At 45.9% G+C, this 18,658-nt stretch overlaps 1 protein-coding gene across 1 annotated transcript; it reads left to right on the top strand.

The window, feature by feature from the left end:
- Positions 1-3,501: 3,501 nt before the first annotated feature.
- On the top strand, positions 3,502-17,093 carry cstpp1 (centriolar satellite-associated tubulin polyglutamylase complex regulator 1). Its single transcript, XM_061677614.1, has 9 exons — positions 3,502-3,733; positions 3,875-3,977; positions 4,088-4,218; positions 4,360-4,444; positions 6,660-6,745; positions 10,667-10,868; positions 14,491-14,600; positions 15,900-15,963; positions 16,081-17,093. Exons 1-9 carry the CDS (start codon positions 3,679-3,681, stop codon positions 16,247-16,249), a joined length of 1,005 nt encoding a protein of 334 aa, XP_061533598.1. The 5' UTR covers positions 3,502-3,678; the 3' UTR covers positions 16,250-17,093.
- The last annotated feature ends 1,565 nt before the right edge of the window (positions 17,094-18,658 follow it).

The raw sequence follows: 18,658 nt of genomic DNA on the forward strand, positions 1-18,658 counted from the left end.
ATGAAGGGCAAAGTTTATAAAACAGTGGTGAGGCCAGCCATGATGTACGGATTAGACACAGTGACACTGAAGAGACAACAGGAAGCAGAGCTGGAGGTGGCGGAAATGAAGATGTTGAGGTTCGCTCTCGGAGTGACCAGGTTGGATAAAATTAGAAATTAGCACATCAGAGGGAAAGCCAAGGTTCAATGTTTTGGAGACAAAGTTAGAGAGAGCAGACTTCGCTGGTTTGGATATGTCCAGAGGAGAAATAGTGAGTATATTGGTAGAAGGATGATGAGGATGGAGCTGCCAGGCAAGAGAGCTAGAGGAAGACCAAAGAGAAGGTTGATGGATGTCGTGAGGGAAGACATGAGGGCAGTTGGTGTTTGAGTGGAGGATGCAAGAGATAGGCTTACATGGAAAAGAATGACGCGCTGTGGCAACCCCAGAGGGGACAAGCCGAAAGGAAAAGTATAATTTTCAGTACCAGTAGCCACTTCGAAAGCCATTAAAACCTTGGCTGTATATGCTCTTTATAATGTTGCAATGATAATCTGCCTATTTTGCTACTGATTGTAGTCACCTCCAGATATAAGGACACCCAAGGCTGCAGTTCAATGATTAACTTTGTGGTCATGTCATCGGACTTCCAGCCGCTTGTCCTGGACACTCGGGTGAAGAGAGGACGGTAGCTGTCAACTGATCACCACCTGGTGGTGAGTTTGCTCCGATGGTGGGGAAGATGCCGGTCCAACCTGGCAGACCCAAACGTATTGTGGGGGTATACTGGGAGTCCCCTGTCAGAAGGAGATTCAACTCCCACCTCCGGCAGAACTTCGCCCAGGTCCTAGGGGAGTCGGGGTACATTGAGTCCGAGTGGACCATTGTTGAGGCGGTTGACCAGAGCTGTGGTCGTAATGTGGTCAGTGCCTGTCCTGGCAGAAATCCCCAAAACCATTGGTGGACACCAGCGGTAAGGGAGTCCTATCGGGGTTTGTTGGTCTGTGGGAATACGGAGGCAGCTGATGGGTACCAAGCAGAACACAGCTTTGATGGTCGCTGAGGCAAAAACGTGAGCGTGGGAAGAGTTCCGCAAGACCATGGAAAATGACTTCCAGACGGCTTCGAGGAAATTCTGGCCCACCATCCGACGTCTCAGGAGTGGGAAGCAGTGCACCATCAACACTGTGTATAGTGGGGATGGTGCGGTGCTGACCTCAGGTCTGGACATTATGAGTCAGTGGGCCGAATACTTCGAAGACATCCTCAAATCTACTGACACGCCTTCCCAGGAGTCTCGGGACTCTGATTCGGGTTCCCATATGTCCGGGGTTGCAATCACAGAGGTGGTTAAAAAGCTCCTCAGTAGCAAGGCCCTTGGGGTAGATGAGATCCGCCCGGAGTTCCTGAAGACTCTGGATGTTGTCGCGTTGTCCTTGTTGACATGCCTCTGCAACATTGCGTGGACATCTGTGAAAGTAGCTCTGGATTGGCAGACCGGGGCGGTGGTCCCCCTTTTTAAGAAGGGGACCAACTATCCCCCTATAGTTGTTGCAACTATAAGGGGGATCACACACCTCAGCGACCCTAGTAAGGTCTATTCAGGGGTTCTGAAGAGGAGTGTGCGTCGGGAAGTCGAATCTCAGATTTACGAGGAGTAGTGTGGTTTTCGTCCTAGCCGTGGAACTCTGGACCAGCTCTACACACTCGGCAGGGTCCTTGAGCGTGCATGGGAGTTCACCCAACCAGTCTACATGTGTTTTGTGGACTTGGAGAAGGTATTCGACCGTGTTTCTCGGGGAGTCCTGTGGAGGGTGCTCCATGAGTATGGGGTACCGGACCCCCTGATACAGGCTGTACGGCCCTTTGTCGCGAATTCTGTTCATTCTCTTAATGGACAGAATTTCTAGGCACAGCCGAGGAGTTGAGGGTGTCCGGTTTGGTTACGTCAGTATGGCGTCTCTGCTTTTTACAGATAATGTGGTTCTGATGGCTGCGTCAAGCCGTGATATTCAGCTTTTACTGGAGTGGTTCGCAGCTGAGTGTGAAGTGGCTGGGATAAAAATCAGCACCTCCAAATCTCAGACCATGGTCCTCAGTCGGAAAAGGGTGGGGTACCCTCCGCGGGTCGAGGAAGAGATCCTGCCCCAAGTGGAGGAGTTAAAGTATCTCGGGTTCTTGTTCACAAGTGAGGGAAGAATGTAGGGAAAGGTCGACAGGCAGATCGGTGCAGTGTCTGCAGTGATGCGGACTCTGTATCGGTCTGTCGTGGTAAAGAAGGAGCTGCGCCGAAACGTAAAGCTCTCAATTTACCAGTCGATCGACATTCCTACCCTCACCTATGCTCACGAGCTGTGGGTTGACCGAAAGAACAAGATCGCGGATACAAGCTGCCAAAATGAGTTTCCTCTGCAGGATGGCTCTCTCTCAGAACTAGGGTGAGACGCTTGGTCATCCGGGAGATGATCAGAATCCCTGCTTCAGCTGCTGCCCCAGCAACCCGACCTTGGATAAGCGGAAGAAGATGGATGGATGAACAATAAAACTGTGCCTCATTTTACGCTACTGTATTTTAATGTTGGTCATGGTGATGGCACTTGGAGAGCCAATTATTTTTTTTCAGGTTTTAGAAGTGTTGACCAATGCACTGCTGTAATTGGACAGGGGGGGGGGGTAGTATATATATAGTAAAATATATAGTAAAATAGTAAAAAACTCCAGGGGTCTAAAACTGCCCTCTCGAAAAACTGCAGAGATGCATTATTAGGATTCCCAAAACGTTTCTGGGAAGTACACGCCCCACTGCAACATGATTGGCTCCTGCGTCCTGGGAAAGGGGATGCTACGCAGATGTACATATGTCACATTTGTACGGAACTTTAAAAAAAAATGGCTATGGTTGTGGTTTAAGGCGGTTTGAGATGGGCTAAGGTTAGGATTCGGGTGGGTAAGCAGGGGAAACATAAACACTGCAGCACCGAGGCCACTTCTATTCAGGTCTGGAAGCAGTCGGGCGTGCTCTACAGGGATACAACAGCCAATCATAGTGCCCGTTTCCTGGAGCCAGTTTATATTGGAGCATGGCGTGTCCTGCCTAGAAACTATGTGGGACTTCTAATAACGCTTCCTTGACACGTAGTACCATTTCCTATTTGCCAGCGATTTAGTGCCATCTTGTGTCATTTTAAGGCAATACAGAAAGAACACACACAAAAAAACGGCTGTTTTTCCACGAATAGAAAAAAATTCATGGGTTCAAGGTTCTGTATGTGTTATCATTAACCACAACAGTTAACCATTACAACATTTTATTTGCATTTAAAAAAATGATACAGCAATTTCAGCTTCATACCTCACTAACCTATCTGCATGACTAATCCTCAAAATATTATCTATGCTAATTACTTATTACTAATTGAGAAAAGGCCCAATACGTCTTCCCGACGAAAAAGGGTAGGAACAATGAGTTGGGTTTTGTTTTTCAACGCCATTTAAACGGTGACTCACAACATCCGATTTGTCCTGGAAACCACTGTATCCTGGCAGAGGGAGAAACGACCTTGCAAAATTACAAGACTGCTGCATCAAACATTTATCCTGTGCCGAAGAACTGCCCACAGCGATTACTCGGTGTTGGTTCTCTAGCTGCGTACATTTAGTACGATTACATGTCATGTTCGACCTTTTTCTGCCGATATGACGTCAGGAAAGAATCGCTTTAACCCAACGGTGACGGTCGACGAATATCTCGGTAAGCTCTTTCATCGAGACTACTTCACGCTTCCAATGCGAGAACATTTTTGGGCAGCCAAAGTCGTTTTTCGAGTTTCTGCAAGGAAACACGCTCCCCATGTTTCAGCCTGTATATAATTGTAGTTTATTTGCTTCACAGCTGAGAGTAACGTGTTGTTCTACCTGAGTGATGCACTGATCCAGTTGCTGGAACATAAAGAGGAATACACCAATTTTGGCATTATCCGCTACTTCGCTGAATAGTATGTTATATTTATTACTCATCCACAGAAAATGTAATATCATCTCTATCACTTGGCTAGAATTGAAACAAACGTCTATATCTATAATATTTAATTTATTGTATCTGTAGTTTCAGCAGCGTAAAGAATAGCAACCACGTCCTCTTCAGAGAGTTTAACTACATCAAAGCCACTCCCCATAACAGAGCCTCATTCATCAGAGTCTTCTGGAGATGCTACCGACAGATTGGCAAGAGTGGAGGTGAGAGAAACGTTTGAAACGTAAACAGTCAGACCAAACAAACAAACAAAGGCATGACATAATGAGCATCTGAACTGGACAGCTCTCTTGGCACTTGTCTCAACTCAAGTCCTCTGTTCTCCTTGTGTTTGTTGCTTCCAGATCTGCTGTCGATTTTGGAATACAGCTCCCTGCTCCAGTTGCTATGTCCAGACTTCCCAGTGGAGATCGTAAAGAGTGCAGCCAGGTCTGTTCATTGCAACATAATCGATCACAGAATTTCAAAACCTCATCATCATCCTTTTGGACATGTACACTGGGAGTGTGAGACTCCAATTCACAATTCTAACCATTAACCACTATTTGGGGCACTCCAGCTGTGGTCAGCACTTGCCTGACTGCTTAGCCCACATCAATCTTGGTGTAGAGTTGACCAATATTTTAAAATGGAACAATAGATTTACGAGATGTTCAAATCCATTTTCTTTCAATTGTGGCTGTTAACTAAGTTCAAGTCTTTCCGTTGTACTCATTAACCTCTAAATGGGCTTGTGGGACAAACTTGGATTTTGTATTGGAAATCAGCTAAGCCCAAAATGTCGACAGGCAGCTAAAACGCCGTGACCACTGTATCCAACAATATGCAATTTACCTTAAACTTTGTTAGTTTCTGACGCAGAGGATCTGCGCTCGTCTACTCATTGTGGGAGGCATGGTGTGGGTAAAGGGATCGCTGGTTCGTATCCCTGCCCGAGCACATGTCGTCGTCTTGTCTCTGGGCAAGACACTTAACCCGGATTGTCTACGAAGGAATGTTGCTGGATGGTGGGTGGTGGTCAGAGGGGCCGTAGCTGCAGAATGGCAGCCACGCTTCTGAATTTTTTTTTTCCATCCATCCATCCATTTTCTGAGCCGCTTCTCCTCACTAGGGTCGCGGGCGTGCTGGAGCCTATCCCAGCTGTCATCGGGCGGGGCACACCCTGAACTAGTTGCCAGCCAATCGGAGGGCACATACAAACAAACAACCATTCGCATTCACAGTCACACCTACGGGCAATTTAGAGTCTCCAATTGATGCATGTTTTTGGAATGTGGGAGGAAACCGGAGTGCCCGGAGAAAACCCATGCAGGCACGGGGAGAACATGCAAACTCCACACAGGCGGGGCCGGGGATTGAACCCGGGTTCTCAGAACTGTGAGGCTGACGCTCTAACCAGTCGTCCACCGTGCCGCCACATTTTTTTCCGTTTTATATTTTTTGATATTAAAGAAGTGTATACCATCCATCCATCCATTTTCTGAGCCGCTTCTCTTCACTAGGGTCGCGGGCGTGCTGGAGCCTATCCCAGCTGTCATCGGGCAGGAGGCGGGGTACACCCAGAACTGGTTGCCAGCCAATCGCAGGGCACATAGAAACAAACAACCTTTCGCACTCACAGTCATGCCTACGGGCAATTTAGAGTCTCCAATTAATGCATGTTTTTGGGATGTGGGAGGAAACCGGAGTGCCCGGAGAAAACCCATGCAGGCACGGGGAGAACATGCAAACTCCACACAGGCGGGGCCGGGGATTGAACCCGGGTTCTCAGAACTGTGAGGCTGACGCTCTAACCAGTCGTCCACCGTGCCGCCACATTTTTTTCCGTTTTATATTTTTTGATATTAAAGAAGTGTATACCATCCATCCATCCATTTTCTGAGCCGCTTCTCTTCACTAGGGTCGCGGGCGTGCTGGAGCCTATCCCAGCTGTCATCGGGCAGGAGGCGGGGTACACCCTGAACTGGTTGCCAGCCAATCGCAGGGCACATACAAACAAACAACCATTCACACTCATGGCTACGGGCAATTTAGAGTCTCCAATTAATGCATGTTTTTGGGATGTGGGAGGAAACCGGAGTGCCCGGAGAAAACCCACGCAGGCACGGGGAGAACATGCAAACTCCACACAGGCGGGGCCGGGGATTTAACCCGGGTCCTCAGAACTGTGAGGCTGACGCTCTAACCAGTCTTCCACCGTGCCGCCAAAGTGTATACCATAAAACTAAAATAAATAAATTAAATTAATCTAGCCCTGCGATTGGCTGGCAACCAGTTCAGTGTGTACCCCGCCTCCTGCCCGATGACAGCTGGGATAGGCTCCAGCACTCCCGCGACCCTTGTGAGGATAAGCGACTTGCATTGTAGGTCAATTGAAAAGACTAAATTGCCTGTAGGTGTGAATGTGAGCGTGAAGGGTTGTTTCTTTCTATGTGCCCTGCGAATGGCTGGTGACCAGTTCAGGGTGTACCCCGCCTCTCGCCCAAAGATAGCTGGGATAGGCTCCAGTATGCCCACCACCCTAGTGATGATAAGCGGTACCCAAAATGAATGAATGAATGTTATTTAGCACAGTTTGTGGACAGTACATTCAGCTCATTAAAAGTGCAGTGTGATAAACTGCTCTTCTTTTTTTTCCCTACAGAATTGTTTTGATGGATGATGGTACAGACTGCTTGATGTCTTTCTCTGACTTCCTTTACGCCTTCCAGCTGCAATTCTACTACCAAGGTACTGTTTCATGTTGTCTGGATGGATCAAGACAGGGCCTTTTCGGTAATAGTAAATGATAAAATGGCAAATGGACTGCACTTACGTAGCGCATTATCTACACTATCACTGTGCACACTTTACAAAGCCTCACATTCACACACACACACACACATTCATACACCAATGGGCAGCTGCCAAGGCGCTGCCAGGGGTTCAGTGTCTTCTTGCCCAAGGACGCTTGGACACGCAGACAGTCGGAGCCGGGATTCGAACCAGCGACCCTTGGGATACCGGATGACCCATAATCACCTAACCATGTATTCACTTTAGGTTATCAAGACAGATATTCTGGCATGAGTAAAAGGTTGTGTCATTTAATCTTCATTTAAAATACTTAATTGATTTTGTAGTTAACATTGACATTTATTTTACTTTCGTTTTGTACAACAGTGCGTGCATCCATTCCCCTTTAAATGTCACGGTAATTTATTTAGGATTGTTTTTACATGCGTTTCAGTAAAAGGGACAATTTTCCAAAAGGAAGAACTTATCACATTATCCATCCATCCATCCATTTTCTACCGCTTATCCGGGTCCGGTCGCGGGGGCAGTAGCTACAGCAGGGACGCCCAGACTTCCCTCTCCCCAGCCACTTCATCCAGCTCTTCCGGGGAGATCCCGAGGCGTTCCCAGGCCAGCCGAAGGACGTAGTCTCTCCAGCGTGTCCTGGGTCGTCCCCAGGGTCTCCTCCCGGTGGGACGTCTCCGGAACACCTCACCAGGGAGGCGTCCGGGAGGCATTCGAATCAGATGCTTCTTAAAAAGGGGGACCACCACCCCAGTCTGCCAATCCAGAGGCACTGTCCCCAATGTCCATGCGATGTTGCAGAGGCATGTCACCCAGGTTAGCCCCACAACATCCAAAGCCTTTAGGAACTCCGGGCGAATCTCATCCACCCCCCGGGGCCCTGCCACAGAGGAGCTTTTTAACTACCTCTGTGACCTTAAACCCAGAGATGGGAGAGCCCGCCTCAGAGAACCCACACTCTGCTTCCACTGGAAGGCGTGTCTGTGGAATTGAGGAGGTCTTCGAAGTATTCTCCCCACCGACAACGTCCCGAGTCGAGGTCAGCAGCGCCCCATCCCCACGAAACACAATGTTGGTGGTGCACTGCTTTCCTCTCCTGAGACGCCGGATGGTGGACCAGAATTTCCTTGTAGCCGTCCATAAATCTTTGTCCATGGTCTCACCGAACTCCTCCCATACCTGAGTTTTTGCTTCAGCGACCACCATAGCTGCATTCTGGTTGGCCAGCCGGTACCCATCAACTGCCTCAGGAGTCCCACAGGCCAAAAAGGCCCGATAGGACTCCTTCTTCAGCTTGACGTCATCCCTCACCGTTGGTGTCCACCAACGGGTTCGGGGATTGCCGCCACGTGGGTCTGGTTGGTCAGATTGGCATCTTCCCCCACCATCGGAACCAACTCACCACCAGGTGGTGATCAGTTGACAGCTCCGCCCCTCTCTTCACCCGAGTATCCAAGACATGCGGCCGCAAGTCCGGTGACACAACCACAAAGTCGATCATCGAACTGCGACCTACGGTGTCCTGGTGCCAAGTGCACGTGTGGACACCCTTATGCTTGAACATGGTGTTCGTTATGGACAATCCGTGGTGAGCACAGAAGACTAACAGAACACCACTCGGGTTCTGATTGGCGGGGCCGTTCATCCCAATCACTCCCCTCCAGGTCTCACTGTCATTGCCCACGTGAGCATTGAAGTTCCCCAGCAGAACGTTGGAGTCCCCAGTGGGAGCGCTCTCCACCACCCCCTCCCAGGACTCCAAAAACGGTGGGTACTCTGAACTGCTGTTTGGTGTATAGGCACAAACAACAGTCACCCGAAGGCGGAGTGAGGCTACCCTCTCGTCCACCGGGGTGAACCCCAACGTACAGGCCCCAAGCCAGGGGGCAATAAGCATACCCACACCTGCTCGGCGCCTCTCACCGTGGGCAACTCCAGAGTGGAAGAGAGTCCAACCCCTCTAAAGAGGACTGGTACCAGAGCCCAAGTTGTGTGTGGAGGCGAGTCCGACTATATCTCGTCAGAACTTCTCGACCTCACACACCAGCTCGGGCTCCTTCCCTGCCAGAGAGGTGACAATCCACATCCCTCGAGCCAGCTTCTGTAGCTGGGGATCGGATCACCAAGGTCCCCGCCTTCGGCCACCGCCCAGCTCACGCTGCACCCGACCCCTATGGCCCCTCCCACAGATGGTGAATCCATGGGAATGGGGACCCACGTTACCCTTTCGGGCTGTGCCCGGCCGGTCCCCATGGGTCCGGCCACCAGGCGCTCGCCTTCGAGCCCCTCCACCAGGCCTGGCTCCAGTGGGGGGCCCCGGTGACCCGCGTCCGGGCAAGGGAAAACTAAGTCCATTGTTTGTCGTCATCATTAGGGGTCTTTGAGCAGTGCTTTGTCTGGTCTCTCACCTCGGACCTGTTTGTCATGGGTGACCCTGCCAGGGGCATAAAGCCCCAGACAACGTAGCTCTCAGGATCACTGGGACACACAAACACCTCCACCACGACAAGGTGACGGCTCAAGGAGGGGGTTTTCACATTATCTGTAAGGAAAAACATATTTCTTTCATTTATTTATGTGGGAGTTGTTGCAAAATAATGCTTGGGGAAAAAAAGAAAAAACAAAAGCTTATTTGGTATCAAGAGAAAGAAAGCAAATAAGAGTGAAAAAACTTTAATTACAGTGGAATTTTTTCAAATGTTTTTCTTTTTGTTTTTACTTTTTTGGGGGAAGAACTAACCCCAAAAAATTGCAATTTATCCCCATTTATTATTTTGTTTTATTCCCCAATGCAATAATAATGTCAGAGTCAGAATCATCTTTATTTTCCAAGTATGTCCAAAAAACACACAAGGAATTTGTCTCCAGTAGTTGGAGCCGCTCTAGTACGACAACAGACAGTCAATTGACAGAGAACACTTTTGAGACAAAGACATTTACAAAAGCAGTCCATCTATCCATCCATTGTCTGAGCCGCTTCTCCTCACTAGGGTCACGGGCGTGCTGGAGCCTATCCCAGCTGTCATCGGGCAGGAGGCGGGGTACACCCAGAACTGGTTGCCAGCCAATCGCAGGGCACATAGAAACAAACAACCTTTCGCACTCACAGTCATGCCTACGGGCAATTTAGAGTCTCCAATTAATGCATGTTTTTGGGATGTGGGAGGAAACCGGAGTGCCCAGAGAAAACCCACACAGGCACGGGGAGAACATGCAAACTCCACACAGGCGGGGCCGGGGGTTGAACCCGGGTCCTCAGAACTGTGAGGCTGACGCTCTAACCAGTCGGCCACCGTGCCGCCAAAAAACAGTCACTGAGCAATAAAGGGTTAATAGTTATCTGGTAATGCCGGTACATTATTTTATTTATTTATTTATTTATTTTGACAATTGTGCAAAAGATGCAGAGTCCTCTAGCACTTAGAGCAGTTCGAATGACTAATATTGCAATAGTCCGGTGCAATGCTTCAATTATCTGCAGATTTTTGCTATCCGGACTGGTCCGCTGTATGCCATTGTCATTTGTTTTTTCTATAAGCAAAAGGGGAAATCTCTAAAATCAGAAATCTTATTTTTGTGGAAAACAAAAAATCTGATTTTATTTTAAGGCCATTAGACTCCAGCACGCCCGTGACCCTTGTAAGGATAAAGCGGTGCTGAAAATGGATGGATGGAGCACACAGCCTTACTTATTGATAGATTTACCTTCAATCAGTCTTTTTTGTTTAAAAATCAGGACAATACGATACAAAGTTATTTCACACTCTACATTCTTTAATCTCTTCTCTGTGTTGCTACTGTACTCAAGCACAAGTCTTACATCGATTGCCTTATTCCCAATTCTGCTTCTAGAATTCCTGGATAGTGTGCTGCTGATCTACCAGGATCTGTTAGCTGGGAAGAGTCCGAACACCGTCATTGTCCCCACATCAGCTTCTGTCGAACAGCTTCCTTGCTTGGCCACAGAGGAAAATAAAAAGGAGCAAGATACAGCGGTGGAGGCATCCACTCTGGCTGAGTGTATAGATCCACTCATTGACCGCATTAAAAACAGGTAGACTCATTTTAGTCTTTATTTTAGTCTTTATTTAATTTAATTAAGACAGACAGGGTTGACAGACAGGCTGCAAGGCTACCCCAAAAAAATCAGCAGAACTGTGCAATAGAGGAACAACAACCTTGGTGACTGTTGATTTCGGTAGGTATGTAAGTACTTTATTGATCCCATATGAAATTCTGGTATCCAGTAGCAGTGCTCGTAATTGTAGAACATCAACTTACTGTTTTACACCAAGAAAACCTATTGAAGGCAAACAGTTAGAGACCACACACAGACTGTATGTACATATGTACAGTCCATGGCAAAAGTTTAAAATGGGGATGTGCACAGATAGACCCTTACTGGTGCTTCCGCATTGTCCCTCTTGCCTTGGATGAGAAAAGTGCCCTTTTGCATGGAGCCCTTTTTAAAATTATTATTAGTCATCAATATTTTAAAAAATCCTTCTCTGTCATCAATTGGGAGGTGGGACTGCATCAGGGATCAGCCCTGAGCCGGGAGGAGACCCCGGGGACGACCCAGGACACGCTGTAGAGACGATGTCCTTCGGCTTCGACTATGTCCTTCGGCTGGCCTGGGAACGCCTCGGGATCCCCCCGGAAGAGCTGGATGAAGTGGCTGGGGAGAGGGAAGTCTGGGCGTCCCTGCTAAAGCTACTGCCCCCGAGACCCGACCCGGATAAGCGGTAGAAAATGGATGGATGGATGGATAATGTGATAAGTTCTTCCTTTTGGAAAATTGTCCCTTTTACTGAAACGCATGTAAAAACAATCCTAAATAAATTACCGTGACATTTAAAGGGGAATGGATGCACGCACTGTTGTACAAAACAAAAGTAAAATAAATGTCAATGTTAACTCAATCATTAAGATTGTTGCACCATGAAAAATATGACATGGCTACTAGAGCATTTTCTAAACGCACCCAAAGAAGCGGAGGGGCGTGGCATGTCAGACAACACTCGTCAGGCATCTATTGCTAGCATAATGCTTATCTTATATAGCCACTTTCAGGGAACGTATTTAAGGTTTTGTACGAATGAAATCCGTGATTTCAAATTGTCATGTCATGTTAATGAAGAGAGAACGTACAGGAAGCTGCAGCAGAAAAACAGAAAGACAGACCCGTCAGGCAGAAATTTTAAAGACAGTTTTGCAAATGAAACAATTTCACCAGTTTTATTTCATTTAAATTCTTAATTAGGTTGAGCTGGAAGCCAGGAGAAGCACCCTGGTCAAGTCACATGTACTCAAGGAGATATTTTCATGCAAACATTTACAGTAAAACATTTGAGCTCTACATTTCCAAGTACTTTTGTAAAACATCTCTCTCTATGTCGTCTCTGATATAGAGCAGCATACAGAAGAATGATTAAGAAATAGGAAAAGCTGTCTGTTTGATTTTATTGGCATAATATTAGGCCGATCGTCAAGTCAAGTTGATTTGTATAAAAGGGCCTCACAAGATCGGCGACACCCCCAGATCTAATCTCACCATTATTATCGTCTACCCGAATTTGGTTTCTAGTTTGAAATGAAAGTTAGGTCTTAAGTTGAGCTACATGACAGTCTGATAAGGTATATTGGCACCTCCAGAAGCAATATGCGACAATCCATTCTCCACTGTGAGAAACACGTTTTCAGACCACAGCACAGGGCGCTGTGTTTTTTTTTTTTTTTTGAGCGGTAAAATGTGTCCCCTACACCGATCAAATGTCCTCCCATCGGATGTACACTGGCGCCAACACTGATTGTGAGTATTGGCAATGGCTCGAGCACCTGCCTCTGAAAATGTCTGTGCACGTGCCTGGTTAAAAGGCTCGTATGCAACAATAATAATTAAAAAAAGAGATCAGTTTAAAAAAAATAAATAAAAAAATACAAATCAAGTGCAATTGAAATGCTTATTGTAAAAGTGACAATGGTGAAAACAGAAGAATTATGTACAGTCTGTGCAATATGGGTGAGACAGATAAGTGACCTTTGGCTGCCCTCCCATCATCTTCGGAGGAGTTGTAGACCCATATGGCAGAAGGAATGTTCATCTTTTCGTTGTGCAGGACAGCGACAGCAGCCTGCCCCTGAACGTGCTCTGCCATATTTCTGCCCGTTCTGTGTCGTGTAGCGGGTGGTTGATGTATTCATCTGTTCCTTTTGAACAGCACCCACCGAAGCAGCTTGTTTCTAGGAACGTGTGTGCTTTCACACAGCTGAGACAGAATCCTGCGTTCAGATAATTAGATGCGTGATGACACCAGTGTGTCACCGACAATTACTTTCAACACAATAGGCTGTGGACAGTAAGTCTCTGATGTTAAACTTCACACTCTGGTGACGGCTGACGGTGTTCTGCCTCTGACACTATGTCAAAAGCTGTCAAATTCTCAATTCGAGCAGGTGTTTTTACAGAAACCAGGCACCACTCATCACCTAAACCGGTGGTGGTTAAGAAGCAACACGGCATGTCCTTGAATTGAGCATGAGTTGTGGAGAGATCGGAATATGCTGTTGAATGACATTATCATGGGATATGTATTTTTTCCTTTTGAATTTGCTCTGCCAGTACTGAGTGAAGATGAGGGGACAAAAATGTTGAAATGTTTGCCCAAAGGCTTTCACATAAGTGTGGATTCAGAAGCTTTGTTATACAATACCCTCTTTTCTCCATTTTGTGCTTGTCAACAAATTCTTACTTATTTTGTTTTCTGTAGATGCTCTGAAACTTTCACCCCTTCTGATTGTTTACCTCATCAAAGCACCTTCTGAAGTTGATGACTTAGGCCTGGTACACACATCAAGATTTTTCCACTCTTCAAAGATTTAAAAAAAATTTTTTTTTTTATCTGCTACAGACCCAACACATAAAGGTTAAAAATTGGGCATTCAACAGTTTTGGTCATCATGTGTGTTGGTCTGCTCCGAGAATCTCAATACAGAAGACCACACACACACAAAGATTCTGTTGCACCCCCGATCTCGAAGTCTTGCATGATCATGCGTGCTCTCACAAGACCGAAGAAGAAGAAACACTTCTGGCGTTGCGCCGATGTTTCCCGAACGGTCCCGAAGGCCTTATAAAATGGTCTCGAGAGCCTTGTAAAATGGCGATGTTCTCAAAAAATGACTTGCTTTGAAAAATACCTCTTGCCGTCTGGGGAAGCCACTTTTCTACATAAAACGACATCGGTAATACGTTTTTGTTTTCATTTACGGTCGCTTCCGTGTTCGTCAGTCTTGGGTGCTTCTTTGACTGACTACATTGTGTTTCACGTCACCATCTCATCATCATGACTCAGGAGAAGTCGGCGTTCCCCACACACATGAAGCGATTCGGTTGTAAGATATTGAACACGTTCATTATTTAAGATTGTCAGTCCCGACCCGTTTCAGACGCTAAAATCAGGACAAATCCACTCTTAACACACATCAGACCTAAGGACAATCTTCTTGGATAATCTTATAAGACTGTCTGATAAGATTGTCTGGCGTTTGACGTGCTTGGTCGGGAAGGGGTAGAATCGGCACAAGAAGAGGGCCTTACTTAACCGAAAACTCTCTGCCTGTGTCTGTGTGCGTGCGTGCGTGCGTGTGTGCGCATGTGCGTGCGGTTTGTGCAGTCATCCTCCCAGGTCCTGTTTACAAGAAGCCCTAGAAGAGAATGGCAAGGTGTCATACTACAGCTTACTGATGAGTCTGGCTAAACATGAAACTATAAACCAAACTATTGGTAAATATTCTCTTTATGCCCACATTTATTTCAAATGTCTCATTGGTTGAGAAGAAAAGGCAATCAGAAACCTATTTGTTTGCAAAGTACGTCAAAAACACAAGGAATTTGTCTCTGGTAGTTGAAGCCGCTCTAGTACGACAACAGACAGCCATTTGACAGAGAATAGTTTAGACATAAAAACATAAACACAGTATGAAGAGTCACTGAGCAATAAAAGGTTACCAGTAATGTGATAATGCCGAGACTTTATTTTTTTGACAATTGTGCAAATGATGCAGAGACTTCAGGAAATTGAAACAGTTTAAAGTGACTAGCAGTACGATAAACTGGAACAATGTCAATTGTGCAAATGGTGCAGATACTCTTCAAGCACGAGTGGCTATGTTGTTGCCGAGACTACTACAGTGAGTGCACAAACAATGTAAAATTGGCAACATGTTACAATGGAATTTTAAGTTAATTGTATAAGAACTTAATGGTGCTGGCATGTTTCTTTCATTTATTATAATTGTATCGTTGGATAATCTAGCTTTTGCTTCAAACATCACTTGAGCATTATTATATATCATTTGAGCACTTATCGTCACATTTTGTACTATCAAAGGATTCAACTACCTTCTGACAGGTAGATTATGAACCATTTTATAATAACATGTCAGGTCAGTGCCAATTCGCTTGATATGGAAATTCCTCCACACTCTGTGGGCAGAGTGAGACAGATAAAAGTAGACAGATTGCGGCAGAAGACCAGATCATCTGGCGAGACTCGTTCAACGGTTTCGACTGCGCTGTAAATCTCTTGCTAATCTTTTCACTACACAAGTTCACTCATTCTCCACCTGATCATTAACTTCTTTCATGATCTTATCAACAAAAGAAAAAAAACTACACTTCCAGGGATTAAAGATTATTGTATTAAATTTCAACTATTTCACACGACTAGCATGCAACCCATTGTTTGCCCATAATCTCTACTCCAGTCCAAATTACAACCAGAAAATTGGTTTTAAACAAAAATCTCTCATTGACTCTCCATCATCAAAAAGTCTCATCAATCTCAATCATTAAAGAGTAATTTTGTGGTTTTCATGTATTTAGATATCCAGAGTTACCTCATTATGGTTCAGATAGTCTTTTTCATTTGATCCCATCGAGCGACAAATCCTAAAAATGGAAATAAACCAAACAAAATAAGATTCATTACTTTCATACAGCAGTGACTCCAATGAAAATGAGTTAGATGGATATGTAGAGCGTTCAAAATTCTAATCTTTTGTCTTTGCCCGTTGGTCACAGGAGCCTTACCCAGTAAGACAGAAGTACTGAATGATCCAGAGATGGACCAGGAACTGGACAAACTGTGAGATCTGCATAGACCGTATTCTGTATCATGACTCCTCTCTCATGGCTTTTCCCTTCTGTTCTCCTTGCTCTGTTTCCTTAAATTGCCCCAAACAATTTCCAATTCTCCATGCAGCATCGCCCAGATCTCAGTCAGCCCCAGCAGCAACAGCAGTGGCAGTGCAGTGGGGATGGTGAAGGAGGTGCAAAGAAAGGCCTCCCCCAGAAGGAACATCCACCACAGGAGGAAGATGGAGGTTGAGAGTGATGGCTCTACAGAGGAGACTGACTCGTCTGAAAACTGACCTTTCACCTTCCATCATGGTTCTGTTATGATACACGACAAACTTTCTTGCCTGCGTAAACTCACACCAGTTAGTTTCATTCCTATGTAGCGTGGTGGCATGCAAATACTGGAACCTCTAATTTAAGAAAGAAGTATGACAAGAAGAGCTCACTGAACAAATGTGTATTGTTAAGCTTGTTTTACAGCAGTGACGAAAAGGTTTTATCCTCTCATCTGCTGTCCTTTAACTATACACTGAATTACATCATGCCATTTATTTATTTTGGGGTATTGGACTGATCAAGCTATTAAAGATGTAACTGTGAGACTGGTTTCGACTGAGATTTGTCATACCCATACAACTGACTACAGTATTGACATGTGTAAAGGCTAAAGTACTCACACTCTCTCAGTCAAAGTACAGATACTTGTGTCCCCCAAAAAATACTTGTAAAAGTATAAGTACTGATTCAACTCCTGACGCAACCCATCCATTCGCTATCTGACCTTGAGACCGGCAGGTCATGGGGGTACCGACGCAGAATCAAACCCACACAAATCAAAAGGCAGCAACATGTATCACTACCTGCATAATTCAAATAATGTCCTAAAAAGTAAAGACTCAAAACTCAAATATACTAAAGGAAAACTTTTTTTTTTGCTGTCAATTAAAAACTGTCCAATACCCTTTTGATAACGTGGCATAAAGAAGAAAAAAAAACTACACACAAAATAGCCGGTTTGTTCTTTTTAAGCGTTGGCTCAACTTGTATGGCTCCACACGCAGCATCAGCACTTGGGCGCCCCAAGGTTGTGTCCTCTCTCCGCTGCTCTTCTCTCTGTACACGAACAACTGCACCTCAGCGAACCCGACTGTCAAACTCCTGAAGTTTGCAGATGACACCACTGTCATCGGCCTCATCAAGGACGGTGACGAGTCTGCATATCAACAGGAAGTGGAGCTGCTGGAGCTGTGGTGCGGCCGACACAACCTGGAGCTGAACACGCTCAAGACTGTAGAGATGATCGTGGACTTCAGGAGGCATCCTTCGCCACAGCTGCCCCTCACGTCGTCCAGCTACCTTGTGTCAACCGTCGAGACCTTCAAGTTCCTGGGAATTACAGTCTCTCAGGACCTGAAGTGGGCGACCAACATCAACTCAGTCCTCAAAAAGGCCCTGCAGAGGATGTACTTCCTGCGGCTTCTGAGAAAGCACGGCCTGCCACCGGAGCTGCTGAGACAGTTCTACACAGCGGTCATCGAATCAGTCCTGCATTCTTTCATCACAGTCTGGTTTGGTTCTGCTACAAAAAAGGACAAACTCCGACTGCAACGGACAATCAAAACTGCTGAAAGGATTGTCGGTACCCCCCTACCCACCATTGAGGACTTGTACGCTGCCAGAACTAAGACAAGGGCGTGCAAAATCCTCTCGGACCCTGTGCACCCCGGTCACCAGCTCTTCCAGCTCTTTCCCTCAGGTAGGCGCTACCGATCAATGCAAACTAAGAAGTTGATCGCAAGAGGGAAGAAGCTGTTGGAATGTCTACTAGTTCTAAACACCTAACCTATAATTCCATTACAACAACCTGGCAATTTGTTGACTTGAGTTCGTTGTCACATTTCTGTGGAGCCAATTATGTATTACTCGTGCACTCACTGTAGTAGTCTCGCCATGCTGCACTATTTGCATATACTGGCCATTCATGCCAGAGTAGCATCTGCTCCATTTGCACACTGATTGAGGAGTATCTGTAACATTTGCACAACCAACATTGTCCCAGATTATCGCACCACTCGTCACTTTAAACTGCATACACTCCTTGAAGTCTCGGCCCCCTTTGCACAATGGTCATTGCACCGGACTATTGCAATATTAGTCATTCGAACTGCTCTAAGTGCTAGAGGACTCTGCATCTTTTTGCACAATTGTTTTTTGTCAATGTCTTTATGTCTCCAAAGTGTTCTGTAAATTGACTGTCTGTTGTACTAGAGCGGCTCCAAATTCCTTGTGTTTTGGACATACTTGGCAAATAAAGATGATTCTGATGTTATCAAAATATTTTCTCATAGATTTGCTAACATTGTAAAGTAAATAACAAAAAAATGCTAAATTAGCTCATGAAAGCTGAATAAAATATGCTTATTGTGCTTGTTTTTTTTTTTCTCATTAGACAGAGAATTGTGAATGCCAGAAGCCTTGTGGTTTTTAGGCTGGCACACAACACATTTGCCACAAATCAGTCTTGGAGCTGACAACAAAGATAATGTTCAGTTCTGACACTGTTGAAGAGGTATTTATCAACATACATTATATTGCCAAACGTATTCACTCACCCATCCAAATAATCGGAATCAGGTGTTCCAATCACTTCCATGGTCAGAGGCGTATAAAATCAAGCAGCTCGGCATGCAGACTGTTTTTAC

Source organism: Phycodurus eques, chromosome 5 (genome assembly GCF_024500275.1).
Source record: "Phycodurus eques isolate BA_2022a chromosome 5, UOR_Pequ_1.1, whole genome shotgun sequence".
NCBI lineage: Eukaryota > Metazoa > Chordata > Actinopteri > Syngnathiformes > Syngnathidae > Phycodurus > Phycodurus eques.